Here is a 17,496-nt window from a genome sequence, read left to right on the forward strand (position 1 = left end):
TTCAAATTTGATGGAGAAATTAAAACGTTTACAGACAAGCAAAAGGTGAGAGAGGTCAGGACCACAAAACCAGCTTTACAACAAATGCAAAAGGAACTTCTCTAGGCAAGAAACACAACAGAAGGAAAAGACCTACAATAACGAACCCATAACAATTAAGAAAATGGGATTAGGAACATACATATCGATAATTACCTTAAATGTAAATGGACTAAATGCTCCCACCAAAAGACACAGATTGGCTGAATGGATACAAAAACAAGACCCATATATATGCTGTCTACAAGAGACCCACTTAAGACCTAGAGACACATACAGACTGAAAGTAAGGGGATAGAAAAAGATATTCCATGCAAATGGAGACCAAAAGAAAGCTGGAGTAGCAATTCTCATATCAGACAAAATAGACTTTAAAATAAAGACTACTAGAAGAGACAAAGAAGGACACTACATAATGATCAAGGGATGGATCCAAGAAGAAGGTATAACAATTGTAAATATTTATGCACACAACATAGGAGCACCTCAATACATAAGGCAAATACTAACAGCCATAAAAGGGGAAATCGACAGTAACACATTCATAGTAGGGGACTTTAACACCCCACTTTCACCAATGGACAGATCATCCAAAATGAAAATAAATAAGGAAACACAAGCTTTAAATGATACATTAAACAAGATGGACTTAATTGATATTTATAGGACATTCCATCCAAAAACAACAGAATACACATTTTTCTCAAGTGCTCATGGAACATTCTCCAGGATAGATCATATCTTGGGTCACAAATCAAGCCTTGGTAAATTTAAGAAAATTGAAATTGTATCAAGTATCTTTTCCAACCACAATGCTATGAGACTAGATATCAATTACAGGAAAAGATCTGTAAAAAATACAAACACATGGAGGCTAAACAATACACTACTTAACAACGAAGTGGTCACTGAAGAAATCAAAGAGGAAATTTAAAAATACCTAGAAACAAATGACAATGGAGACACAACGACCCAAAACCTATGGGATGCAGCAAAAGCAGTTCTAAGAGGGAAGTTTATAGCAATACAATCCCACCTTAAGAAACAGAAAACATCTCGAATAAACAACCTAACCTTGCACCTAAAGCAATTAGAGAAAGAAGAACAAAAACACCCCAAAGTTAGAAGGAAAGAAATCATAAAAATCAGATCAGAAATAAGTGAAAAACAAATGAAGGAAACGATAGCAAAGATCAATAAAACTAAAATCTGGTTCTTTGAGAAGATAAACAAAATTGATAAACCATTAGCCAGACTCATCAAGAAAAAAAGGGAGAAGACTCAGGTCAATAGAATTAGAAATGAAAAAGGAAAAGTAACAACTGACACTGCAGAAATACAAAAGATCATGAGAGATTACTACAAGCAACTCTATGCCAATAAAATGGACAACATGGAAGAAATGGACAAATTCTTAGAAATGCACAACCTGCCAAGACTGAATCAGGAAGAAATAGAAAATATGAACAGACCAATCACAAGCACTGAAATTGAAACTGTGATTAAAAATCTTCCAACAAACAAAAGCCCAGGACCAGATGGCTTCACAGGCGAATTCTTCTTTTTTTTTTTTTTTTTTTTCTTTTTTGCGGTATGTGGGCCTCTCACTGTTGTGGCCTCTCCCGTTGCGGAGCACAGGCTCCGGATGCGCAGGCCCAGCGGCCATGGCTCACGGGCCCAGCCGCTCCGCGGCATATGGGATCCTCCCAGACCGGGGAACGAACCCGTATCCCCTGCATCGGCAGGCGGACTCTTAACCACTGCGCCACCAGGGAGGCCCTTCACAGGCGAATTCTATCAAACATTTAGAGAAGAGCTAACACCCATCCTTCTCAAAATCTTCCAAAATATAGCAGAGGGAGGAACACTCCCAAACTCATTCTATGAGGCCACCATCACCTTGATACCAAAACCAGACAAGGATGTCACAAAGAAAGAAAACTACAGGCCAATATCACTGATGAACATAGATGCAAAAATCCTCAACAAAATACTAGCAAACAGAAACCAACAGCACATTAAAAGGATCATACACCATGATCAGGTGGGGTTTATTCCAGGAATGCAAGGATTCTTCAATATATGCAAATCAATCAACGTGATACACCATATTAACAAACTAAAGGAGAAAAACCATATGATCATCTCAATAGATGCAGAGAAAGCTTTCGACAAAATTCAACACCCATTTATGATAAAAACTCTGCAGAAAGTAGGCATAGAGGGAACATTCCTCAACATAATAAAGGCCATATATGACAAACCCACAGCCAACATCGTCCTCAATGGTGAAAAACTGAAACCATTTCCACTAAGATCAGGAACAAGACAAGGCTGCCCACTCTCACCACTCTTATTCAACATAGTTTTGGAAGTTTTAGCCACAGCAATCAGAGAATAAAAGGAAATAAAAGGAATCCAAATCGGAAAAGAAGAAACAAAGCTGTCACTGTTTGCAAATGACATGATACTATACATAGAGAATCCTAAAGATGCTACCAGAAAACTATTAGAGCTAATCAATGAATTTGGTAAAGTAGCAGGATACAAAATTAATGCACAGAAATCTCTGGCATTCCTATATACTAATGATGAAAAATCTGAAAGTGAAATCAAGAAAACACTCCCATTTACCATTGCAACAAAAAGAATAAAATATCTAGGAATAAACCTACCTAAGGAGACAAAAGACCTGTATGCAGAAAATTATAAGACACTGATGAAAGAAATTAAAGATGATACAAATAGATGGAGAGATATACCATGTTCTTGGATTGGAAGAATCAACATTGTGAAAATGACTCTACTACCCAAAGCAATCTACAGATTCAATGCAATCCCTATCAAACTACCACTGGCATTTTTCACAGAAGTAGAACAAAAAATTTCATAATTTGTATGGAAACACAAAAGACCCCAAATAGCCAAAGCAATCTTGAGAACGAAAAATGGAGCTGGAGGAATCAGCCTCCCTGACTTCAGACTATACTACAAAGCCACAGTAATCAAGACAGTATGGTACTGGCACAAAAACAGAAAGATAGATCAATGGAACAGGATAGAAAGCCCAGAGATAAACCCACGGACATATGGTCACCTTATCTTTGATAAAGGAGGCAGGAATGTACAGTGGAGAAAGGACAGTCTCTTCAATAAGTGGTGCTGGGAAAACTGGACAGGGACATGTAAAAGTATGAGATTAGATCACTCCCTAACACCATACACAAAAATAAGCTCAAAATGGATTAAAGACCTAAATGTAAGGCCAGACACTATCAAACTCTTAGAGGAAAACATAGGCAGAACACTCTATGACATAAATCACAGCAAGATCCTTTTTGACCCACCTCCTAGAGAAATGGAAATAAAGACAAAAATAAACACATGGGACCTAATGAAACTTCAAAGCTTTTGCACAGCAAAGGAAACCATAAACAAGACCAAAACACAACCCTCAGAATGGGAGAAAATATTTGCAAATGAAGCAACTGACAAAGGATTAATCTCCAAAATGTATAAGCAGCTCATGCAGCTCAATAACAAAAAAACAAACAACCCAATCCAAAAATGGGCAGAAGACCTAAATAGACATTTCTCCACAGAAGATATACAGACTGCCAACAAACACGTGAAAGGATGCTCAACATCTTTAATCATTAGAGAAATTTAAATCAAAACTACAATGAGATATCATCTCACACCAGTCAGAATGGCCATCATCAAAAAATCTAGAAACAATAAATGCTGGAGAGGGTGTGGAAAAAAGGGAACACTCTTGCACTGCTGGTGGGAATGTGAATTGGTACAGCCACTATGGAGAACGGTATGGAGGTTCCTTAAAAAACTACAAATAGAACTACCATATGACCCAGCAATCCCACGACTGGGCATATACCCTGAGAAAACCATAATTCAAAAAGAGTCATGTACCACAATATTCATAGCAGCCCTATTTACAATAGCCCGGAGATGGAAACAACCTAAGTGTCCATCACCGGATGAATGGATAAAGAAGATGTGGTACATATATACAATGGAATATTACTCAGCCATAAAAAGAAACGAAATTGAGCTATTTGTAATGAGGTGGATGGACCTAGAGTCTGTCATACAGAGTGAAGTAAGTCAGAAAGAGAAAGACAAATACTGTATGCTGACACATATATATGGAATTTAAGAAAAAAATGTCATGAAGAACATAGGGGTAAGACAGGAATAAAGACACAGACCTACTAGAGAATGGACTTGAGGATATGGGGAGGGGGAACGGTAAGCTATGACAAAGCAAAAGAGAGGCATGGACATATATACACTACCAAACGTAAGGTAGATAGCTAGTGGGAAGCAGCCGCATAGCACAGGGAGATCAGCTGGTGCTTTGTGACCGCCTGGAGGGGTGGGATATGGAGGGTGGGAGGGAGACGCAAGAGGGAGGGGATATGGGAACATATGTATATGTATAGCTGATTAATTTTGTTATAAAGCAGAAACTAACACAGCATTGTTAAGCAATTATACTCCAATAAAGATGTTTAAAAAAAAAGTTACTGGATCCTTCCCCTTCGTTATTAGGGGCAAATGTAATTAAATAATAGTTATCTGCATATTTGCAGAGATGGAGAAAATAGAAAGAACAAAACAATGTCATTTGCAGCAATATGGATCGAACTAGAGATTATCATACTAAGTGAAGTAACTCAGAAAGAGAAAGACAAATACCGTATGATACCAGTTGTAGGTAGAATCTGAAATACAACACAAATGAACCTATCTCTGAAACAGAAACAGACTCATAGACATAGAGAACAGACTTGTGGTTGCCCAGGAAGGGGGGCGGGGGGGAGGGATGGATTGGGAGTTTGGGATTAGCAGGTGCAAACTATTATATAGAGAATGGATAAACAACAAGGTCCTACTGTATAACACAGGGAACTATATTCAATATCCTGTGACAAACCATAATGGAAGAGAATATGAAAAAGAACGTGTATATATGTATGTATAACTGAATCACTTTGCTGTACAGCAGAAATTAACACAACATTGTAAATCAACTCTACTTCAATAAAATTTAAAATATAAATGTAAAATCCTTAATGTGGCCATCAGGAACCTGCAATGTTTGGTTCTACCTACTTCTCCAGCTCCATCTCGGCCAGCCTACCCTCACTCTGTTTCAGGCTCACAGTCCTCTTTCCGTCTCTCCCCTCACCACGTCCCTGCCACCTCAGGACTTCTGTTCATGCTGTTCCCTCCGCCTGGAATGCAGTTCCCTCCCATCTCCACCTGGTTAACTCCCCCTACTCCTCCAGCTCTCAGCCCCATCAGCACCTCCTTGGGGAAAACTTCTCTGACCAAATCAAATTCCTTCCTCACAGACTCTCAAAGCAACTATTCCTCTTCTTAATAGCAATCAGGACAGTTGGCAACTATATTTGCATGATCATCTGATTATCACCTTTCTCCCCACCTGGATTGTAATTTTGCGGGGGTTCTGCTTACTGTCGACTCCTCAGTAACTAGCAAAGTTTCTGGCCCATAGTAAGCCTTCAATGCATATTTGTTGAATAAACAAATAGTTGAATGAATGAATGAATGAATGAGTGAATACATAAATAAATGAAAGAATTAGAGATGTGGAAACTTCTAAGATATATAGATGGCCCTCAACTTACAATGGCTAGATTTAGGATTTGTCTACTTTATGATGGTGCAAAAGCAACAGACATTCAGTAGAAACTGTACTTTGAATTTTAAATTTTGATCTTTTCCCTGGTTAGCTTATGCAGTAGGATACTCTCTCACATACTCTTTCATGATGCTGGGCAGTGGAAGCCGGTGCAGCTGCCAGTTGGCTTGGCAATCATGCAGTTACTAATACATTTACAGCCATCCTGCACCCAGACGACCATTCTGTTTTTCACTGCCAGTACGGTATTCAATGAATTACTTGAGATATTCAATACCTTATTAATAACATAGGCTTTATGTTAGATAATTTTGCCCAACTGTAGGTCAATGTAAGTGTTCCTGAGCACTTACACTAAGGTAGACTAGGCTAAGTGATGATATTCCCCAAGTTAGGTGTATTAAATGCATTTCTGACTTAAATATTTTCAACTTAACGCTGGGTGTATGGGGACATAACCCCATCATAAGTCGAGGAAGATCTGATTTTTAAAGTGGTCCAAAACAACTGTTGTAAAATTACTCCATTGTTTATTCAAAAGCTGTCATAAAAGCGCCGCAGGTAACAATTTCTATATCATGGTGCTTAGGCCCTGAAATACATCCTGAGATATGAAGAAGGATTTGTGGCTGTAAGCTATAGTTTCAAGAAGACAAGTGCTATCTTCTTCCTGTAGTGAAACATGGTTTCAGTCTCTTAAGAGATCATCAAGGGACTTCCCTAGAGGTCCAGTAGTAAAGAATCTGCCTTGCAATGAAAGAGATGTGGGTTCGATCCCTGGTCACAGAACTAAGATCCCACATGCCGCAGGGCAACTAAGCCCGTGTGCCACAACTACTGAGCTTGGGCGCCTCAACTAGAGTCCACGTGCCGCAAACCACAGAGCCCATGTGCCCTGGAATCCTGCGCGCCACAACTAGAGAAGCCAGCGCACCACAGTGAAGATCCTGCATGCCTCAACAAAGATCTCACGTGCCACAACTAAGACCTGACGCAGCCAAAAATAAATTAAATAAATAAATAAATCTTAAAAAAAAAAATTAAAAGGGCCCATCAGAGTGCTAAGCACAATGGATGAAAAAAAAATTTTTTTAAAAGAGATCATCAAAAAGCAAGCTGGATAACTTTATAGCTGTCAACCTAATTTTATCTCCTAATAAAAATATGATACTGCTTATTTGGAAAATTCAAAAGGAGTCTAAATGCAGACGTTAATAGTATTAAAGAAGTTTGTAAAATTACAGGTTATCCAGCTTTGTGAAAGCATAGCTCAGGACCCAACTCTCCCTGAAAATCTTTGAAGTGAGATAGGAATTCTGAAGTGGCATATAATTTCATCATTGCAAGATATCAGACATACAGTCCCAATTTAGAAAGCCCAGAGTAAGACCATACTGAAAGACAGCTTTGATCATTATAAGGATGGTGGCGAACATCATACATCTGAAGATGGTAAGAGCTAACATTTACTAATCGCCAACTTTGTGTCAGGCAATGTTCTAAGTGTTCATTTAATCCTCATAAAATCTAATTCTAAATGAGGTAGGGACTAACATTTCCTCCAGTTTACAGATGAGGAAACTGAACACAGAGATTACGTTACTTTCCTAGGATTATACCCCTAGTATAATCCTAGTACAGGGTGCAGAGCCCACACTTGCACTGCCCCATATGGTGTCCACTGGCCCACATGGCTGTTGAGCACATGAAACGTCGCCAGTGGGAATTGAAATGCACTTTAAGTGTAAAACACACGATAGATTTTGAAGGCGCGTATACAAAATGTCTCTTTAATAATTTTTCTCATGATTACACGTTAAAATGATATTTTGGATACAAGGCGTTCAATAAGACATGATCAAAATTAGTTTCATCTATTTTTTTCTTTTTTCATGTGGCTATGAGAAAATTTTCAAATTTATCCATGGCTTTTATTCTATTACTATTGGACATGTCTGCTCCACACTCTTATACTACATTATACGGTCTCTTCCTCTGGTAGCAAAGCCTTTAGCTTTAGCAAAACCATTTTTGCATTTTTATGACTATTAGCAATGTAAATGAATTGTCAGCCTGAACGATGCAGTGAAGAATGTGGAAAGGAACAAAAGAAGAGAAGCAGGGATGTCATCTGAAATTATCAGCAGTCAAATCCCAAAGCAGCAAGACATGTTGGCTATTGTCTTCAGCACATACGGCTCTGTGATGCTATTCATTATGTAGAATGTCTTCATTTCTGACTCTGTCTTGGCTGAAACCTTTGATGGGCAGACACCAGCAACCAACGGACATCTTCCTCATTGCCTTCTAGACAATAGAAAAAAATACCCCTCTTGGGGGCTTCCCTGGTGGCGCAGTGGTTGAGAGTCCGCCTGCTGATGCAGGGGATGAGGGTTTGTGCCCCGGTCTGGGAAGATCCCACATGCCGCGGAGCGGCTAGGCCCGTGAGCCATGGCCACTGAGCCTGCACGTCCGGAGCCTGTGCTCCGCAACAGGAGAGGCCACAACAGTGAGAGGCCCGCGTACCGAAAAAAAAAAAAAAAAAAAAAAAAAAGAAAAGAAAAAGAAAAAAAACACCCCTCTTGATGATTTACCTTGGGGCCCATCAGCAGAATATACTGGCTGCCCATCAAAGGCTACCCTAGTGAATTTCATTCACTCGTGGATTTGTTCTTTTATTCTCAAGTCAGACAAGATCCCTGCCCTTGATGTTTTGAGGAAACACGGGTTCCTTCAGGTTCCTTTTGCAGACCCTACGGGGCAAAGTCTGTGGGTCATGGGAGAGAGGAGGAAGGGAAGAAATAAGAAGAAAGAGTCTCCATGTGGAAAGGAGGGGACCATGGTTGCCAAGGCCCAGGGCACAGAACAGGACAAGCTCTTCTTGCTCTCTCTGCCCAGTGGCTAACACCCTCCCCTCATCACAGTATGAGCTTTGCTCTCCCCACCCATGTTCCTCATTACTCTGATTCAGAAGCCTCTTTCAGGATTTAAGTTTTAGTTGTTTTCACCTGAACCTACAAAGGAGTAGAATAATTCGCCAGGTGAGTCGTGCAGGAATAGAAGAGGGTGGACCACAAACAATATGGGTCCTGAGGACTCCAGAAAACTTTTTTTAAAACCTAAAGAAATGTGTCAGTCACAGATGAAATGGTGATGCCTGAAGACTCAGTAAAATCTGAGATGTGAACCTTGACTCCTGGACTTCGGATTCTCTGGTTTTGCACAGGATATTCCAAGGGACAGTATTGGACAGTCCAGTTGATCCCCTAAGAACATCACACCCCAGGCTATCAAGATCCTAAACACATAACTTAAGTATTTATTTTTCCTTTTGCCCCAGCAAGCCCCGTGTATTGGCTCAGCAGGCAATGGGTATAAGGACAGGCCTACTTAAAAAAACAAAAATTAGAAAATTCTCCCAACATAATGCAAAGGGGAAAACACAATAAGCAGCATATATAATGGTGTAAACAATATTAGCCTAATTATGCTTTAAAATTTGTATATATATTTTACTGAGTTTTCAAGTATCATCTACTAGAATGTAAGCTCCATGAGGGCAACTTTTTTGGGGGGTCTATTTTGTTCATTGCTGTATTACCATCATCTAGAAAAGTGCCTGGCCCATAGCAGGCATTCAAAAAATACTTATTAAATGAATGAATGAATACACACCCATACTCATAATTGGAAAGAAATGCCTCAAAATGTTAATGAGGGTGGGAATTCCCTGGCAGTCCAGTGGTTAAGACTCTGCACTTCCACTGCACGGGGCACGAGTTCAATCCCTGGTCAGAGAACTAAGATCCCGCGTGCTGTGTGGGGTGGCCAAAGTTTAAAAAAAAAAAAAGTTAATGAGGGTTATCTCAGGTGGAGGGATTGTGGGAGAATAGTTTTTATATAGTACCCTGCATTTTCCAATTTTTAAAATAAGTATGTGTTGTTCATAACTGTGACAAAATAAACATTATTTTTGGACAATAACTTTTTTTTTTCTTTTCTTTTTTGCGGTACGCGGGCCTCTCACTGTTGTGGCCTTTCCCGTTGCGGAGCACAGGCTCCGGACGCGCAGGCTCAGCGGCCATGGCTCACGAGCCCAGCCACTCCGCGACATGTGGGATCTTCCCAGACCGGGGCATGAACCCGTGTCCCCGGCATCAGCAGGCGGACTCTCAACCACTGCGCCACCAGGGAAGCCCCTGGACAATAACTTTTTATGCTCTAGGGGCTCCCCCTAAGAGGGCTGCACGGGTCCTTCATGGGCTAACTGCGTGGGTGGGCATGTAGGCCCCGAGTCTGGTTGGTCGCCAGGCCCTGTCTTGAGCGGATGCTGCTTAGCAGGGCCCGGTCACCAGGTGGCTGCCTGTGGAATCCTAGGGAGCCCCCGGGGCTAGTGCTGGCTCGCAGGTGGGCAGAGTCAGTGTTTCGCCTGCCCTCTTCCAGCCAGTCCTCTCCCAGGGCCCTGAAGCCTGAGCTGGTGCATCTTCTCCCTTGGTTCCTACAACGTGCTTCCCCCTTCAGTGCCAACGCTAGGCAAAACCATTCAGAATGGGGAGAGCGGCCAAGACGGCAGAGTAGAAGGACCCCGAGCTCACCTCCTCTCACGAGCACACCAAAATCACAACGGTCTGCAGAACAACTGAAACCGAGAAGGACCCTGTGGGGCTCTTGGGCATGGAAGCCTTTTTTTGTCCCCCATTTCTTGTAGGCAAGACTCCAGCCTCCATGACCTTCCGTGAGTTCCAAAGGGCAGATTCGAACAGTTGCTAATCAAGGGAGGAGCAGGCAAGAAACCACCTGAGGCGAGATTATAGGGACCAGACGCTGGTCCAGTGGTTAAGACTCCGCGTTTCCAGTGAAGGGGGTGGTGGTTCGATCCCTGGCTGGGGAACTAAGATCCCACATGCCATGCAGCACGGCCAAAAAATTAAAAAAAAAAAAAAAAAAAAAAGGCGCGGGGGGTGGGGGCACCAGAGAAGCTCATCAAGATTGGGAGACTGACCATCTGAGACCCTGCACACACCCTAATCTTGTCACCAAGCCCACACCTGAACTATCACTATAAAACTCTTCATCAAATCCTCCTGGGTTGGGACACATAGTTTTCAAGGGCAGGAGCCCGCTGTGTCCCCCTTTTGCCTGGCAAAGCCATAAAGCTATTCTTTTCTACTCCACCCAAAACTCTGTCTCTGAGATTCAGTTCGTCACTGGGTGCAGAAAGGCCGAGCTTTCAGCATCACCACAAGCTAAAAACATAAAGAAGGAACCACAAGACGCGTAGGAGGCGCAGACTCACAATGTAATTAAATCCCATACACTCTGGGTTGGAGACCCGCATACTGGAGAATAATTACATTGCAGAGGTTCTCCCACAGGCTCCCCAGGGCTCTGGCACCAGGAAGACAAGCCCCCAGAGCATTTGGCTTTGAAGGCCAGCAGGGCTTATTGGCAGGAGCCCCTAGGTACTGGGGGAAATAGAGACTTCACTCCTAAACGGCGTGCATAAAATCTCACGTGTACCAGGACCCAGGGCAAAAGCAGTAATTTGATAGAAGCCTGAGCCAGACCTACCTGCTCGTCTTGGAAAGTCTCCTGGAGATGCCGGGGTGGCAGTGGTTCACCCTGGGGACATCGACACTGGTGTCAGACACACTGGGGAACATTCAGCCGCATGAACACGGTTGCCGCAGGGGGCCGACATCTTGGCTCATTAGCTCTAAGACCTGGGCCCACCCAGCAGCCTGCAGGGATGCCTCAGGCCAAACAACTAAATGGGCTGGGACACAGCCCCACCCATCAGCTGACAGGCTTTCTAAAGATTAAAGGGCCCACCGCCTCCTCTGGGCTCACCCAGCCCGCCGGAGGGCCTAGGCACGGGCCCCTCCCACCAGGAAGCCTGCATGAGCCTCTAGACCAGCCGCATCCACCAGGGGGCAGACACCGGAAGCAAGAAACTACGATTCCCGGAACACAGGCCAGATCCTGTCCTGGGACCATCTGAGCCCTGGCCCTGCCCACTAGCAGAACAGCGCCACCTTCAGGACACTTAAGAACACATACCCAACTGTGTCAGGAACCAACCCTCCCTCAACGATCTGAAACGAGCTCTGGGATCCCCGGGCCCTGAAGCCGGACTCCAGGAACCAGCTCTGCTTGCCGGTAGATCGGCACTAAACTAACCCCAGGACCTGGTTTCACCTGCCAGTGGTGGGCATCAGCCCCAGAGTCTTCTCAATAACTTTTCTTTTTGGCTATGTTGTGTGCCTTGCTGGATCTTAGTTCCCCGATCAGGGATTGAACCCACACTCTCGACAGTGAAGACGTGGAGGGGTTTTTTTGGTTTTTTTTTTTTTTTTTTTTTTTGCGGTACGCGGGCCTCTCACTGCTGTGCCCTCTCCCGTTGCGGAGCACAGGCTCCGGACGCACAGGCTCAGCGGCCATGGCTCACAGGCCCAGCCGCTCTGCGGCATGTGGGATCTTCCCAGACTGGGGCACGAACCCGTGTCCACTTCATCGGCAGGCGGACTCTCAACCACTGCGCCACCAGGGAAGCCCCAAGACGTGGAGTTTTAACCACTGGACTGCCAGGGAATTCCCTCAGTAAAATTTTAAAAGGAATATTGGTGTATTTAAAATAAAATAGATATTTCCTCCTTTTTTACTACATGTCCTAGAGCACTGATATACGCAGGCCAACTGAGAAGACGTTCTGTGTGGAGGCTGCATTTTAACTCAGGACCTACTATGTGTTGGACACTGTGGACACAAAAGGCTGAAGAATCATAACCCTTAAAACAGGTCCTAGGGAAGAAAATCTGAAGAAGTGATATAAAACTTTAAGGAAATCCTTGCAGCTGTACTGCATTTATGGTTTTACATTAATTACCCCACTAAAACACACAATTCCTGAGGAATCAGGACAGGTGTTACTGTTCCCATTTTACAGATGGGATTGAGTTACTGGGAAGTTGAGCTGCTTGCTTAAGTTCAGCTGTCAGAAAGTGGCAGATCCACACACACCCAGGTCTTCACACCACCATGCATTGTCAGCTTTCCAAAGAACTGCCACCAAGATGGCTCTGCCCAGGTCTCGGGGAGGAATGCTCACTGGACATTTGTGCTTCTCTAGTCACATGTGGCTACTTAAATTCAAATTAATTGAAATTGACATTAAACATTCAGCTCTTCAGTTGTGCTAGCCACATTTCAAGTACTCTGTAGCCACGTGCAGCTAATGGCTGCCAAACTGGACGGCACCGAGGACACTTCCATAATCCCAGAAAGTTCTACTGGATAGCACTGTTATAAATTCATTTTCATTGGTTTTTATTTTCAAATAACAGTCAATGTGTATTGAACAATTACAAGGTGAAGGGCCTCATTTAAACCTCATGAAAACTTCTAGAGGAAGGCTCTATTTTATCTCTATTTGCCGATGAAGGAACTGAGGCCAGAGGGATTAAGCAACTTGCTGGAGATCACATACCTAGTGAGGAGATGTACTTGGGACTTGAATGCACCAGTCTGGCGCCCAGAGTTGGTTGGTGTATTTAACCCCTGTCGGTCATTCTGAAAGTGTGGTCCCTGTATCAGCAGCAGCAGCATCTCCTGGAAACTTGTTAGAAATGCACATTCTCAGGCCCCACCAGACCTACTGAATCAGAAACTCATGGAGGGGCCCAGCGCTCTGTGGTTTGACCAGCCCTCGAGCTAACTCTAATGCACACTCAGGTATGAGAACCACTGCACCCTTATGTCGCACTCCCACTGTTTGTTCTTGAGGCTAGTGCCTCTCTCACGAGTGCATTCTTGTTTTTAATTCAAGTATAGTTGATGAACAATATTATATGTTACAGGTATACAGTATAATGATACACAATTTTTAAAGGTTATACTCCATTTATAGTTATTATAAAATATTGGCTATATTCCTTGTGTCGTACAATATATTCTGTAGCTTATTTTATACATAATAATGTGTACCTCCTAATCCCCTACACCTATACTGCCCCTCCCCCCTTTCCTCTCCCCACTGGTAACCAATAGTTTGTTCTCTATATCTGTGAGTCTGCGTCTTTTTTGTTATACTCACTAGTTTGTTGTATTTTTTAGATTCCACATATAAGTGATATCTTATAGAATTTGTCTTTCTCTGTCTGACTTATTTCACTTCGCATAATACCCTCCAAGTCCATTCATGTTGCTGCAAATGGCAAAAATTTTCTTCTTTTTTACTGATGAGTAGTATTCCATTGCGTGTGTGTGTGTGTGTGCGTGTGTGTACATACCACAACTTCTTTATCCATTCATCTGTTTATGGACACTTAGGTTGCTTCCATATCTTGGCAATTGTAAAGAATGCTATGAACATTGGGGTGCATGTATCTCTTCAAATTGTTTTCATTTTTTTTTTGCATATATACCAAGGAGTGGAATTGCTGGGTCAAATGGTAGCTCTATTTGTAGTTTTTTGAGAAACCCCCATACTGTTTTCCACAGTGACTGCACCAACTTACATTCCCACCAGTGAACTCCCACTTTTTAAGCATCTATGACATACCCAGCACTGTGCTAGGTCTTGGCTATTGGTGTCTTTTAAACTTGCAATGGTAAGCCTAAAAAAATCATTTGGGTGGAATAAAAAGGATATTTAATTAACATGAACTGAGTGCTTACTCCATAGAGGGCTCAGGGGTCCATTTCTCACTCGAATGGACTCAGAGCCATTATCTAACTTGCCCGCGGTCACACAGCTAATAAACGGTAGGGCAGGAATGTGAATCCAGGCTCTTGGCACCAAAGCCGATCCTCTTCACCATGAAGTCTTAACCTTACTTAGAGGACAGTGGAGAAGGAAGTCATTGTGTCCCTAAATACAAATGAGTTTTAAAATTCTTTGCTGCTGCAGTGTGTTCCACTCTGCTGTTCTCCTAGAGGAGACTGACTTTCCCTTCTCCTCTCCAGGTCACATTCTATCCATTTTTTAATCTTACTCCAACATAAAAATAACTTTTCACATCAGAAGATATGAATCCTAGAATGTACCAACATGAAGTTCAGAATTTCTATTCCTGGGAATTCCCTAGCAGTCCAGTGGTTAGGACTCTGTGCTTTCACTGCTGAGGGCATAGGTTCAATCCCTGGTTGGGGAACTAAGATAGTGCAAGCCATGTGGCGTGGCCAAAAAAGTGTTGTTTTTTTAATATTAAAAATTAAAAAAAAAAGAATTCCTATCCCTGGAGGTTATCGAGCAATGGAAATTCACTCATTCATTCTTTCATGTAATAAATTATTGAGTGCCTACTCTGTGGCAGGCACAGTCCTAGGCAAAGCTCCTGTCCTTATGGGGCTTATGGTCTAGTGGGAGAGACAGACAATAAAATAGTAAGCAAATAAATAAAAACAATAATTGCAGATTACAAAAAGCAGTAAGAAGGAAATAAAAAAGATGCTGTGTGAAGGAATAAATAATGGTCATTAGGTACGACCTTCTCTGAAAAGTTGACCTTTGACTGAAACATGAAGGATGAGAAGAAGCCTGTCATCCAAAGAGCCGAGGAGAGGGCTTCCCTGCTGGCGCAGTGGTTGAGAGTCCAACTGCCGATGCAGGGGACACGGGTTCGTGCCCCGGTCCAGGAAGATCCCACATGCCATGGAGCAGCTGGGCCCGTGAGCCATGGCCGCTGAGCCTGCGCGTCCAGAGCCTGTGCTCCGTAACGGGAGAGGCCACAACAGTGAGAGGCCCGCGTACCGCAAAAAAAAAAAAAAAAAAAAAAGCCGAGGAGATGGCATTTCAGACAGAAAGAACAGCATGGGCAAAGGCCTTGAGGTTGAAAAAAGCTTGACTGGTTCTAGGAACTGAGGCTGTGAAACATAGGGGCAGGGAGAGAGTGATGTGAGTGAGCTAAGCTGAGACTGGAGATGTAGGAAGGGACCAGGTCATGTAGGGCCATGTGGGCCAAGGTAACACATTTGTATCTTATTCTAAATGGATGTACTTTAACAAAGGGAAGGCACATTCTGATTTATAGTCTTAAAAGATCACCTTGGATGTGAAGTGGTTTTAAAAAGTCAAGAATGGAAGCAGGGAGAAGAGTAAGGAACCTGTGGCTGTGGTCCACAGGATGATGACGATGGTGATGGAAGCAAGTAGATAGATACAAAAAAAATATTTTGGAGGTAGATTGTGTGCTCGGTACCTGACTAACAAGTGGTGAAGAAATAAGTGTTCAATGAAAGAATGAATGAATGAATGAATGGATATTTCTAGGTTGCAGTCCTGGACAGTGTGTTATTCAACATGTTTTCCCCATACTTATCATGGTGCCTATTCGATAACTACTTGTTGAACAAATAAATCTGGTGAGAGGACTATAAAAAGGATTCTGGGAAGAAACGTTCTAATTTTTCTTCTGAGAATAATAAAGTACCAGCTGTAATTTATGGAGCATCTTTTATATGCCAATTGTACATTCATCAAATTGTCCTCACAACAGCCCCATGAATTCATACGATTATCATCCTCATTTTACAGCTGGGGAAACTGTTATTCACAGACATACATTCAACACATTTATTTAATAAGTATTTGTTGAGTGCCTGAAATATTGGTTCTCATGAACTATAAGTGGCAGATCTAGCCTTGAACTTAAGACTGTCTGATTTTGAAGCCCATGTTCTTTGACCAAGTTTTACTAGTGGAAATTAAAGAATTAAAGACTTGAAAAATCTATAATCCCTCTAAACCTGGTCTGTCATTTATAGGTAACAGCATGTACAAAGTGTGAGCTGCTTAGGCTGGGTTTTGGGCACACCATAAGCCTGTACCCCTGACCTTTATCCCCAACTCAGAATACTTCTATGCATGACGCCGGGATCTCTTGCCACGGGTGGAGACAGGGGACTGGCTGGCTCCACGTGTCTGCATTCCCACTTGCTCTCCCGAAGTTCCAACTGCCCACAGTTCCCCTGACATTATACCCTGATTGCTAAGTCTGGTCTGTCACAGGGACTTGGAGACTCCAAGGCCAAGGAGTTGAGAATTCTTGCTGGCCGCTTTGGGAGGGCCAGATAACACAAGTGAGACCCTGGCATGCTAAACAGAGAGAGGGCTATTTTGAGACTCTGCTCAAGTAATATTTCACAGTGGAAAAACGGTAGCACTCTGCACAGGATGTGACTTGACAGGAGTTGTGGCTCAGGTGTCAGTGCCCTGGGTTTCTATTTTTATTGTGAAAAGTTGTAGTTTGAATCTAAAAAGGCCAGCCCCTAACAGTAGTTTGAACCTTAAAAGTCTGGCCCCTAACAAAGAGGTAAAAATTGGTGTGAAATCTGGAAACTTTTCTAAAAATATGTCATAGCTCAAGACTGAAGGTCAGTCTATTAAATGCATCATGACATAGCTACATAAGGAATATCATGTAGCTATTAAAATGATAATATGAAGCTCCCTTTGGCCACAAAGAAATATGTTCATGCAGCATTTTTCTGTGCAGAGAGATTATTACAAGCAGAGTGTACACATATGGCACCATTTTGTAAAATATGTGCATGGCTATAAACGTATAGAAAAAGTTTGGAAGGGGATATAAAAATAATAAAAGGTTGTTACTGTGCCTTTATACTGTTATTTTTTGAACTTACAAGAACATACAAGAAGTATGGATTGTGTGTGTAAAATCAGAAAAAAAAATGAAACAATTTCCATCTTGAAGGGAAAAGACGGTGATCAAATTGGTCCCTGACCAAGTGGTTAAGGGAAATCCTGT

General features: G+C 42.5%; 1 protein-coding gene across 1 annotated transcript in view; it reads right to left on the reverse strand.

The window, feature by feature from the left end:
* Window positions 1–11,391, reverse strand: part of MYBPC1 (myosin binding protein C1) — a 167,299-nt gene extending 155,908 nt beyond the window's left edge. The window contains exon 1 of the mRNA XM_060114235.1: window positions 11,300–11,391. Coding sequence (XP_059970218.1) covers window positions 11,300–11,391 — 92 coding nt within the window. The remainder of the gene's footprint in view (window positions 1–11,299) is intronic.
* Between the last annotated feature and the right edge of the window lie 6,105 nt (window positions 11,392–17,496).

This window comes from Mesoplodon densirostris, chromosome 11 (assembly GCF_025265405.1).
Source record: "Mesoplodon densirostris isolate mMesDen1 chromosome 11, mMesDen1 primary haplotype, whole genome shotgun sequence".
Taxonomy (NCBI): domain Eukaryota; kingdom Metazoa; phylum Chordata; class Mammalia; order Artiodactyla; family Ziphiidae; genus Mesoplodon; species Mesoplodon densirostris.